General features: G+C 48.2%; 1 protein-coding gene across 1 annotated transcript; it reads left to right on the top strand.

Annotated features, from left to right (window-relative positions):
- The first annotated feature begins 803 nt into the window (after positions 1-803).
- PROK2 (prokineticin 2) lies at positions 804-5,086 on the top strand. The gene is made up of 3 exons (XM_085300005.1): positions 804-887; positions 2,353-2,478; positions 4,488-5,086. The coding sequence occupies exons 1-3, from the start codon at positions 804-806 to the stop codon at positions 4,611-4,613; spliced, it is 336 nt and encodes a 111-aa protein (XP_085156131.1). The 3' UTR covers positions 4,614-5,086.
- The last annotated feature ends 6,247 nt before the right edge of the window (positions 5,087-11,333 follow it).

An 11,333-nucleotide genomic window follows, 5' to 3' on the forward strand; every position in this document is an offset into this window, starting at 1 on the left:
CGGGTCCCTCGGGGAGGCCAGCTCGGGTGCCTCGCCGCCCGCGGGCGCACCYGGGGCGCCTGCAGCCCCCGGCCGTCCCGCCTGCGAGGCGGGCACCGGTGTCGCGAGCAGCCCTGACCGCTGGGGATTTGTTTGTTTGCTTGTTTGCTTGTTTTAATTTAGTTTGATTTTTAAGATATGACTCTGCTGCTCCCTCCCCCCCCCCCAACACTTTGTTCCTGTTACTGTTTTTGGGCTTGAAGTTTACTTTGGTTGTGAAAATATTATTTCCCCTAATTGTTATTTGATCCAAAARTGCTGCATCACTCTTAAATAATTTTTTTTTTACTGTTTGCTTTGGATTAATAACCCCGTGCTTGCATTCYTTCGAGAGCTTACATGGCTTTTGTAACCAGCAGAAGTTGTACTCACAGCAGCAGGTTGCTCCACTGCTGTCCAGGCTCCCGATTCAAAGCGCATGGAAGTCAGTGAAACGACTCCTAGGGATTTCTCTGCATGCTAGCTAAGTTCYCAGGACCAATTAATTTTGAGATGAGAGAGTGTAAATGGATTTTTTTAATATTTGAGAATTTCAAGTTCMTTTTAAGTAGAAATATTTCAATCTATGAAGTATCAGTTTAAAAATGTCTTAGTTTTTTAAAAGGCTACACCTTTAAAGCATAATTAATCTATTAAATGAAGTAATTGTAAAGCACAGAATAATAGATCAAGGACAAAACGTATTCATTAAGTAAGAGTACGTTAGAATTAGAAAATGCTGCTTCCTTAATTACTGCAGGGCAGTTTTTGCTTAAATCGCTCGGATGCGTTTTTGGCGCCTCATGAATGGCACATCTCGAGGGAGAGTGCAGTTAGCTGTTCCTTCCCAGATTCCACGGGACTGGAAGGTGYTTTTTCTTTGCAATTTAAGGAGCTGACTGAAACCTTCCCTGCTTTAGTGAAGGCTCCTCTGCTGGCTTCAGCACACTTTGGAGCAGCCATTTCAGCTGGGACTTTTTTTTCCCCCTCGGGCTGAATTATCCACAAACCGTGTTTGAATGGGGTGTGGAAGAGCGATGTTCTTGATGTTGTGTTCTCTGATTATGAGGAATATTGCTATGACTTTGGAGATAATTGTGGGAAGTAGCGTTTCGTTTAATATTGGTATGCGTTTTTGGAAGAGGGAGTCTTAAGAGTTCTCCAGGATGGGGACGCACACCCACACCCMCACACACGTRTATATATATATGGGTGGGAGTATTCTTTCTTTTCCTTTGTGATATTAAAAAGTAAACGTTACCTACCCAAAAGGCTGTAATAGTAGTTTTATGGCCATATTACTTTTTAAAGTAAATACACTGGTGTGTTTGGGCTTAGTTGTCGGATAGAGCCATTTGCTGTGTTAAATACGTATTTTGGGAGGCATGATAGCCATTTGGGTTATGTACACTGTTCAGTTGCTTGACCCTAATGCAGCAGCTCCTTCCTAAATGACTAGCTGGTCGCTAAATATGTATTTTGATCCAACTTCTACTTTTTGAAATAGCATAATATTTACCCAGTAGACTACAGTCTAATGGCACTTATCATGTAAATCCCAAGGTGAGATATGTAAGCTTTTTCCATAAGCAAACATTTGTTCGCTATAGTCTTCCTCAGGCCGCTTACGGTCTTTTATGCACCTTTTCGCACATTTGCCTCTTTATGTCCCACTCACTTCGGCCTGTCAGTCGTGTTGCCAGACAGTAAAACAGTAGTACCTTACTTAAGCTCAGTTTTATGGTGTAATCAGAACCTTTAATGAATTTCTCATCCGAAAAAAGAAACTGGCTTTTGCAGTAAGTTCATATAATAAGTCTGATAATCTTTTGCTTAAAGAAATAAGGGAAAGACGTGCAATAACCTGCTTCCAAACCTTAATATGCCAGTTGCTCTTAGGTTGCTTTTTTTCTTTTTTCTTTTTCTTTTTTTTTGTATACCCGATAGTCAGATTTTATTTTGTGCTCATATAAGCCACAAAACGTATCAGATAAGTGGCTGTAATTTCTATTTCCCCCTTGGAGGGTGAATGCATTTTCCTAGGTGTGGACTCTCATACGAAGATTTCCTCTTGCATGTTTAAAACCTCCTGAAGTTGCATGTAATTCTAGCCAGCAACCAGAGACTGCAAACTATCGCCCACCCGAGAGGCGCCCGGGACCTCCGCGCTCAGACGAGCGGGAGATGCAGGGACCGTGCGCCGTGCCTTAAATCGTGTTGTTTGTCCTTAATGCGCCGTTATAACTCGGGGGTGTCAGAGCAGCTCTTGAGCACCGGGCCTGCCCTGCACGTGGAAACGATGGCTTTTTCCTGGTGCTCTTTGCTGAACTCCAGGCCTGCGACAGAGACCAGCAGTGCGGAGGGAGGATGTGCTGCGCGGTGAGCCTGTGGATCCGGAGCGTGCGGATGTGCACGCCGATGGGGAACCTGGGAGAGGAGTGCCACCCCCTGAGCCACCGCGTGAGTACGGCGCGCTGCGGGGCCGGGGCCGGTGGGGCGCGGGGCAGCCGCGCTCGGGGCAGGCCCCTGCCGCTGCGGCTGTGCAAGCGGCGCCAAGGGGCCAGGCGCAAGGGAACGGGCTGCCGCYGAGTTATTCCAAGGACAACCCGAGGGCGAAGGCACCGCACGCACGTTTCGATTTGTTTTCTTATTAATTCGTTGTCGTTGCTGCTGTTTTGCTTTATTAAATGACCCRAAACGGCCTGTAGCAGCCCCAAAGCCCACCCTGGCGATGCCCGCTCCCGCCGCTGACCTCGGTGGAGCCGCGGCAGATCCGGTCACACGCRTAAAACTCCATCAGGCCGGAGCAGGTCCCTGGCGCCGGACAGCAACGTCACGGTGTGCTGCAAAGGCTGAGAGCCCCCATGCCTTAAAAAGCCACCAAGAACTTAGTGACATGACAGAAAACTTGTGCTAGAGAAGTCTCACSAGGGCCTCTGACTTCTATATATTAATTTCAAATTAATATGCTAATTAAATTAATTAATAAAAATGTTAATATATACATGTGTAGATACATGTACACACATGCACACACACATATATGTAAGACTAATTACACGTTAGTATATAATCTTTATATGTTATATTATGAATATAAGAATATTAACATGTACATTAAGTATCTGTATTTATACATATTCTATGCACTATATCAAAGGCCATATTTATTTGTAAATAGCGTAATCTCAATAGGGAGGACTGAACGCGATGTTGCCAATGAGTTTGAGCCCCTGRGGGGTTTCCGAAGCCTCCTCGGGGCAGAGCCTCGTGCGAGGGGCGCCACAGCCGCCCATCACGTTTCTACACGTGCAGTTAGTCCGTTGCAGCTCTCGTGTTATGTTTGACAGCTGCCTTCTCCGCTCTGCACCTATAGGCTATTTTCTCAGTTTTAGGAAGGCTCTGTCCTAGTATTAAACTCTTAAATCTTCTGGTAAGGTACTGGGGACCAGATTCTCATTTTTACTGTGCAGAGCGATAGGTTTCTCTTGCAAGGGGTCTGTATATTTGCAGGCTCCTCAGGATAAGGGAAACGGRCTTCTGGTTGCTCTGTGAGTTTACTGCTCTCACACAATAATTTACACTGTCTGATACATTTTAAGCTAGCTGTACACATAATTACAATCAGTGAAGATGCCTGTCCGCCCCAGATTTACGGTCACAGTCGCTGATGTTTGTAAGCTTTATGAGGTTAATTTTAGACTTACATTCCTCACCCTGCTGCTCTTCATGACAACCAGAAAGCAAAYTGATTCACTGTAGTATGTGAAATAAAGTATTTTCAAAGGTGGAGCRCTTGCTCGACAGCTTCCCTCCTCTAAACATTTGCGTGGGAAGGAGGTTAGGAGACRGATCGCTCTGAGTATCAAACCTTCCACCGGCCTGCGGGCCAGGTGCGGAGCAGACGCCTCCCGCCTGGCTCTGCCCTTGAATTTCATCTCCGCCCCCAGAGGCTGCGGAAAGTGAAAGGCAGTCAGYGCGGAAAGTGAAAGGCAGTCAGTGCTCGCAGAGGCTGCKGAAAGTGAAAGGCAGTCAGTGCGGAAAGTGAAAGGCAGTCAGTGCTCGCAGAGGCTGCGGAAAGTGAAAGGCAGTCAGTGCGGAAAGTGAAAGGCAGTCAGTGCTCGCAGAGGCTGCGGAAAGTGAAAGGCAGTCAGTGCGGAAAGTGAAAGGCAGTCAGCGCTGGGGAATATTAACCCCGCGCTCGCCCCAGATCCCGCGCGGCGGTGCCGTGCTCGAGTCGCCCAGGCGGCTGCGACAAAACCGCCGCGGCCTTTCGGGCAGTGCAGAAAAGAGCGCAAAGAACATTTCCCTCCAGCGAACGCAAGGTTTTCAGTAGGTTGCTGAAGCCGTTGGGGGGCTGCGGGCTGCGGGCATCCGCAGGCGGTGACCTTCCCGCGCCCGGCGGCGGCAGACGGCGTGGACAGACCCGCCGGCTGCCTCGCGCTGAGCTCTGCCCTGTCTCCCCGCAGGTCCCGTTCCCCGGGCGCAGGATGCACCACACCTGCCCGTGCCTGCCCGGCCTGGCCTGCGTCCGGGTCTCGCCCAGCAAATTCAAATGTTTACCAGACTTCAGGAAAGAAGATGTCTTTTTTTAGCAGGAGCTGCCCTTCCCTGGGAAGAGCCGCTTGACCTATTCCGTTCCTTGTTGTAGCGATGGGAAAGGTCCTCGCCGGGGGCAACGCTGTAGTAAACCTTCCTGCCTCGCCAACATCACAACCGTACGTGAGATACCGTGCTGCGGCGGCTGGGATTTTCAGGAGCGAGCAGTGATGATGGATGCTTTCGTTTCGGGGTGGCCAAAATGAGATTTGCTGAAGCGATGTCATTTTCGGAGGGCAGGGCCTGGGCGGTTTCTGATGGGTCTCATTCTCTTCACGGTTYCAGCTTAACCCAGCATGAAAACATCCAAGATTATTGTCAATTTTAGAAAATTGTGGCCATATTTTTTACACTTCGGACCGCCTAAATCAAACCGAGATTTGAATAATTACATAATGCAAAGCATAGGATGATTGCCAAAACCCTGTATTTACATTGCATTTCARATCTTTATTAATATAACTGTATTTGTAAGTTAGGCACATGTCTACAGTAAACATTTAACCAATAGATGTAGTTTTTTCACTTTTTAAAAGTGACAGATGGAACCAAAGCATTTCAGTATTCAAAACATTAAAAGATTTTGTTATTTTAGTATTCTACAAGAAAAAAAACTGTTGTTACTTGATTTGGTGTAAAACTAGCTGATCATCTCAAACTATTAAAATGTAGTTTATATGTTAAAAAAGGAACTCTGAGGTTTGTTGTAATGGTCTGCCTGACTTCTTGTACATGTATCAAATTTGCTGTGTAAAAATTCTGTATCAGAATAATGGCAGTATATGATTTGATTTATTTTAATATTATAACATTATTTTATCATTGTGGTTTTCAGTTTTTATTCGGTGTAATCTGTTATTAGGCATTTCATCCACCCAAACTAGCAGAGCTCCTTATAGACAGTGTAGTAAAACATTACATGCTTTTGTCTGTTTTTAGGGAAGCTCAGCACTTCACAAAGTGTGAGCCCCCCCAGCCAAATCTTTGATTTAGATGATGAGGAATTTTTGGTGCAGCTAACGTGAGTTTTTGTCTTGGCACATACCTCAAAGAACGCCTTTAGCATGTCAAACGTACAATTTGTGGGGGTTTTATGAAATATTGTGCAACTTMATGTTTACTTGTCAGTCCCTATAGCTGGAATTCCAATAGTTTGTGCGAGTTTCACACATTTTTGGCTCTCAGACACGCAAACATATGCCGAAACTGGAAAAGTGAAGTCATTCAGCTTTCGGCAGTCGGAGCCTCTGCTGCTGCTGCTGCTGGGGGCTGAGAGGAGTTAGCAGGGCTGCACGAAAGCAAACACCTGCGTTACCCAGCGGAGACGAGAACCGCCCCGGCGAGCTTGACAGGCACCTTTCACTGGGCTCCCTGCAGGGACCGGAGCTGCTCTTTTGCCCGATTCTGGTGGATCTTGCACGTGTTGGAAAAACAGGGGCCTTGGGAATTGTGGTTGCATCTTCCTGACGCCAACCTGCGTAACCGCAGGGCTCCTGTTAGGAAGCCCGTGGTGCTACGTTTAGCTCTGCCCTGTCTCTGTGCCCCAGGCACTGGTGACRGAGCAGCCGTGCAAGGGGCAACCGACTCGGTTCCAGTAAAAAATAAATGAGTAAAAAGGAAAGTCTAAGGTGCCCTCAAGCCGGAAGAGCAACTTCTATGCTTGGTTTGCACTAGTGTCATCGGGTATAAGGTGCCTGCACCTTATTTGATTATAAGATTTGAACTTCGAGGGGCTTAGCTCACGCCTTTCTTGCAGGTGGGATATCTGCAAGGAATTTTACTCCAGGCTGGTTATGGAAAGCTTGAGTGACTCAAGTTTGTAATTTTAAACTCAGGTCACCAAAGTTGTCCAGAACCAGCCGCCTAGAAGAAAAGGAGTGAGCTGAGCCCCTCAAAGTACAGATCCTCTAGAGCAGGCACTTTGTACCTGATGAGGTTAATACAAACCAGTTCAATACCATGGACTTCAAAACACACTTAGGAGGAAAAAATCAAGAAGGAAAATAGGGCAAGTGTGTGTGTGTGTGTGTGTGTTTGTGCTGTCTCTTGGTCCATGCATTTTTTACCGAAGCACATTGTCAGGGCCCTCAAAACCAGGAGACACAGCATGAAAAAGCAGCCCTGCTTCTCATCTCACAGCAGCATAAATCATCAGTAACGCCACTGAAGGTAATAATCCTGTTTTATGTCATGGTAAGTGAGTGGACAATTATATCTGATGACTGCCTTAGACCTGCCAAACACAACTCCTTGGAGAGTTTATTATACAAGAGCAGAGCAACTTTGTAGTTGTAATTTGTGCCAATTAACTTGTGGGATTAGGCATTCATCTGGGTAATGAGAACAGCCCCAATTACATCAGATCAAAGTTCACAGAAAGCATAGGAGACCAAAATGCCCGTGTCTCCAAGATGGTCACTGCTGAGGGCAAAGGGAAGGGGTTCCTCAGAGGGAGACGTCATCCTGTGGCTGTCTGCCACCAGCTTCCCCGTGTCTCCTGGCATCCGTCAAAGCGTGGGTAGGAGAGCTACAAGCAAAACCTATCCCAGATCTCCAGTATAGTTACCACAATTCCCCTTTTAGTAATTGAATTCTCATTAATTGGCACTCACAATGAAGGTTAGTTCATTGGGGAGATAATTTTGGAAGGAAAATTAAGCTTTTGCATCCCAGTTCTTTCCTAAACTCTGCCCTAACCAATTATCTTTTGCTCACATCCTAGAGAAGATTTCCTAACTAACTCATCTACATCTGAAAAATGCCTTTAATTTACTTTTTTAATTTACTCTTATTGGTGAGTGTCACCAGCAGATCAGGCAAGACACCATGTGTGTGGCAACACCACAGTGTCCTTGCTTGGTTTCCCCCCATCGCTGGAGAATTGCAAGGCCAGCTTCCAGGAGAAACCAGGCTGCGCAAAAAGTGCAGCAGAGTTGCAGTCCCAGAAGCAACTTCCTGAAACATCTGGGTCCCGTTCTCCAGGCTACCTGGCTCGCAAAATGTTGCGAGGAAGGCTGGATTTAATGTTTTCTTTTGTTCATTTCACTTAGAATATCTGGGCCAACATTCAGTTTAATTTTATTAATATTGTATTAATATTATTAATTATTAATAGAGATGTATACATTAATTTTTGATATTATATTAATATTGATACTGCAGAAATGCTATGGAATAACGATCATCTCACACCAAACTGTAAGATTTGCCATGTGTAGTACCAAATAGTGGTTTTGCAGAAAATGATTTCRGGAAAGGACTCTATCCAATTTGGTGAGTCGTTGCCTTAATTTAATCACGTGCTTGTTAGGAAAGGTGAAGAAGCCATGTGTTTGGGTTTTATGGGTGTGGATCTGGCATAGCAGGCACCTGTAAGCCTGGCAGGGCTGCGCAGCAAAGGCAGCTGCCGAGGAGGGGAAATCCTCATCCGCATCTTCCTGCCCACAATTCCTCCTTGAGAAATTTTGTCAGTGTGTYTGAAAAACCACAAGGTTTTTCAGGGTGGCAGTGACACAAAACAAGTTTTACAGGCTGTGTGGCAAAGAAGGATTCAGACCCATGTGAGCAGCTCCCTGGGAGGGGGGTCACCCTAACGAGACCAGGGTTTTGTATGAGGGCAGGGGAGCTTTGGTCGCTACTTAAGGYGGTATCTGTGGGGTTACAGTGGTGTAGTGATAGTGTGCTGGGTGGCTGGCCAGGTGCTAAGGTAAGGTGAGGTGGTGGGACTGCACACCAGGTTGGGGGCTGTTGCTGTGGGTTGTGTTCAGCTGTGCCAACACACCATGCAATAAGTTTGTTAGTACTCAGATGCCAATGAAACAGGTTTGTGTAGGGGTCTGGTGGTGGTGTCCATCACTGGATGAGCCAGCAATGATGTTTTGAGGACAACGATCGTCCTGAATTTTGCTGTGGTTGCTACCTGTAATCCTTCCCCAATCACAGTGTCCAGATTCAGGATTCGCTGTGGTCCCCAGCAAGTGTGGAAAGCCTGCCTAGAAACACAGGGCTTCACGTAGTAGGTAAGTCTCCAGCGTGTTAGAAGGTCTCATAAYGCACCTTGTAAAGAGGTGCTTTGCTAATCTGCCTTGTCAGCATGATGAACCGTAGTGATGTACAATACCAGCCAGTGCRGCCGGGGACCTCGCTGATGGCCCCCCATAGCTCTCCAGGTTGTTATTACTGCACAGATGGATGTTCAAAAGAAACAGAAGGTGCAAAGATTCCCTTGATTTAAACAAGATGTCTCAGGAATTTGATTTTGACAATGTGTAGCTTGTTTTCCAGAAGAATTAGAAAATTAGAGGAAGAGAAAGGACTAGGCAAATGCAGGAGGATTTTGATAATAGCAAAATCAGTGTGCCTTTCTCTGTTATCCAAAACGACTCACCAGACCTGCAGGGGTCCAGTGGCTAGAATAATCAATAATTCCGAGCGCAGGAGCGGAGGCGACTTTAATGTACATCCAATATACAGCAAATCATCTCTCGTTTGTCAAGGAGAGTCTTGACTGCGTGCAGGATGAGGCAGGGAGCCTGGTAAAAATTTGGAGGGGCCAATTCCTCTGTATGTCCCTGCTGGCTCGAATCACTGACCTTTGGGCCAGTCTGGGTTGTGAAAGGGTTAAAGACCTCCGTAAGCAAAGAGCTGAAGATGGGTAAGACTGGTGTGCTGCAAGGAGGGTGGACGGCGGAGCGTGTATCACGGCAAGGAGTACTGCAAGGGGGTAGYAGCGAAGCGTGAAGAAAAGGCGGAAATACCAACATAACACGTAACGTGCTTGTGAACACAGCCATGGCAGGGCTTTCCAAAGGCCTGAGTATGGGATAGCATAGCACGAGGGGGGGGAAAAATACAGCCACCATATAAACACGATAGGCTCCTCTGCGCTGCAAACCCTGGTTTGGGGTTAGCTAATTGTGCGTCGGGACTGCCAGGAGCATCCCGCCTCGACGCTCGGTCGCGCCATGGCAGCGGGCRCCAAGGCAGCAGCGGCCCGTTCCCACCCGGGGGTGCCAGCTCGGGGCGCTGCAGCGTCCAGCGCCGCGCGCGTGCGGCCGGAGCGAGGACGGGAGGCGTTGTCCTCTCCTCCCACCCGGGGCCGTGGAGGCCCTGCGAGTCGCTCGGCAGCCCGAGGCCAGACCGCGTGGCTGCTGGGTCTCCACCGCAAAGYGGCAACACGTGGAAGGGATTAAATCTTGATTAAATGTAATGTGGCTCTGTAAATCCCAAAGRTGTAGGATGGTTGAGAAACAGACTGAAAATATGGCCTAGTTCCAGCTAAGCAAACAGGATTGAGCCTTCTTTATTTACTTTTTCTTTTCTACCTGCGAGTACATCAGGATGCTATTTCACGCCAGCGTTTGCAGGCTCTTTAATAGGATGAACGGCAGATGCTGTGCTTTCTGCAAGGGTTCACAAAGTTGTTTTTAATTTCAGTGGATGCAAAGTTGAGCCCCCCCCCCCTTTTTTTATTCCTGCGCTAGGATACAGCAGAGCCCAGGAGGCAGCGCACACCTCTGAGCGCCTTGGTGTGGTCTGCCAGAGAGGTCAGCTCAGGCAGGGGCACTGGGGAGGCAGCTGCAAGCGTGTTCAGTCTTTGCAAAGATTTCACTACATCCTGTCAAAGTAGTAGATTTGTTTTTTTTCCTCTAGTTTCTTCTCTTGCATCAGTAAAAGTTTGGTGAGAAGGTCCCTCACCCTTTGAAATTCAGTGATTAAAAACTTACTGATGTTGTTGTCACAATTTCGTCCGCTGCCCTGGTTTCACGGAGCTCCCCGAAGTCACTCACAGCCTTCCTTGTAACAGAGCCCTGGATAATTTGAATCGAGTTTGCATCAGCACTTCTGCTCGGGCCAGCATTGCACAACCAGGAAGGAAAAAGTCCTTCTGGCTGAGCGCTTGGGATCCGAAGAGAACAGCGAAGCAGCCTCCCGCACGCGCTGCTGGCGAGGGCCTTCGTGACGCGCAGCCCCCACGTGTCCCGCCGTGCTTTCGCACCGCGGCTCCAAGTTATACCCCTGCACGCGATCCTGCGGGCCGCTGGGCGCCGGCGCTCTGCCCCCGCAGCCGCAGCGCCGAGCGCGTTGCAACGTCGCACCCTCACCCGCCTCCCCCCGCGCCGGCGCGGCCCGCCGGAGTGTGCACCCCGGGGCCGCGCGCGCCGCTGGGAGCTGGCCCCTGGCGCCTGGCCTCATGCGGAGCGGGGGAAAGGATGGGGGGGGGGAGAAAAGAAGCCCGGCTGATTTACTTCAGTACTAAGCTACTCAACTGCTTGCTTTCCATCACCCTCCTGCGAGCACCAGGGTGACAGATGGGAACAGATTGAGCGGCTCGATGCAGTGAGGTAATATTGCACTAAATCACTCCTCTTGCTCTCGCCGGCAGGAAGCACCGTGGCTTCAGCCCTTGTTTCCGAGCCTTCCTATGTTTCCCTCTTTGGATATTTTTTTTTTGATGGAAAAATCTATTTTACAGCTACCTTTGCTAAAATTTTGGAGAGTGGCAAGCATTAATATTTGTAAAGTACAATAAAATGGGTGATGTAAAACAGTTAGCAAAAGGAAGGAGTGACTCAGTGCAGCATGGAAAGGATCTGTGCCTTGAAAACTGCTGCTGTTTACTGCTGTTCCTGCGTTTTTTCCCCCGGGGCGCAGGTGCTGCCCCGCTGGCGGCCGCGGCCRGCACGGGACCCCGTCTCGAGCAGGTGCGCCGTAGG

Source organism: Rhea americana, unplaced genomic scaffold (genome assembly GCF_003343005.1).
Source record: "Rhea americana isolate MKP2758 unplaced genomic scaffold, rheAme1 scaffold_16, whole genome shotgun sequence".
NCBI lineage: Eukaryota > Metazoa > Chordata > Aves > Rheiformes > Rheidae > Rhea > Rhea americana.

Excerpts from the sequence above, each read along its gene's own strand:
- PROK2 (XM_085300005.1), top strand. The coding sequence starts at position 804 with ATGCGTTTTTGGCGCCTCATGAATGGCACATCTCGAGGGAGAGTGCAG. Across the intron at positions 2,479-4,487 it reads GCCACCCCCTGAGCCACCGC|GTCCCGTTCCCCGGGCGCAG; the intron begins GTGAGTACGGCG and ends GTCTCCCCGCAG.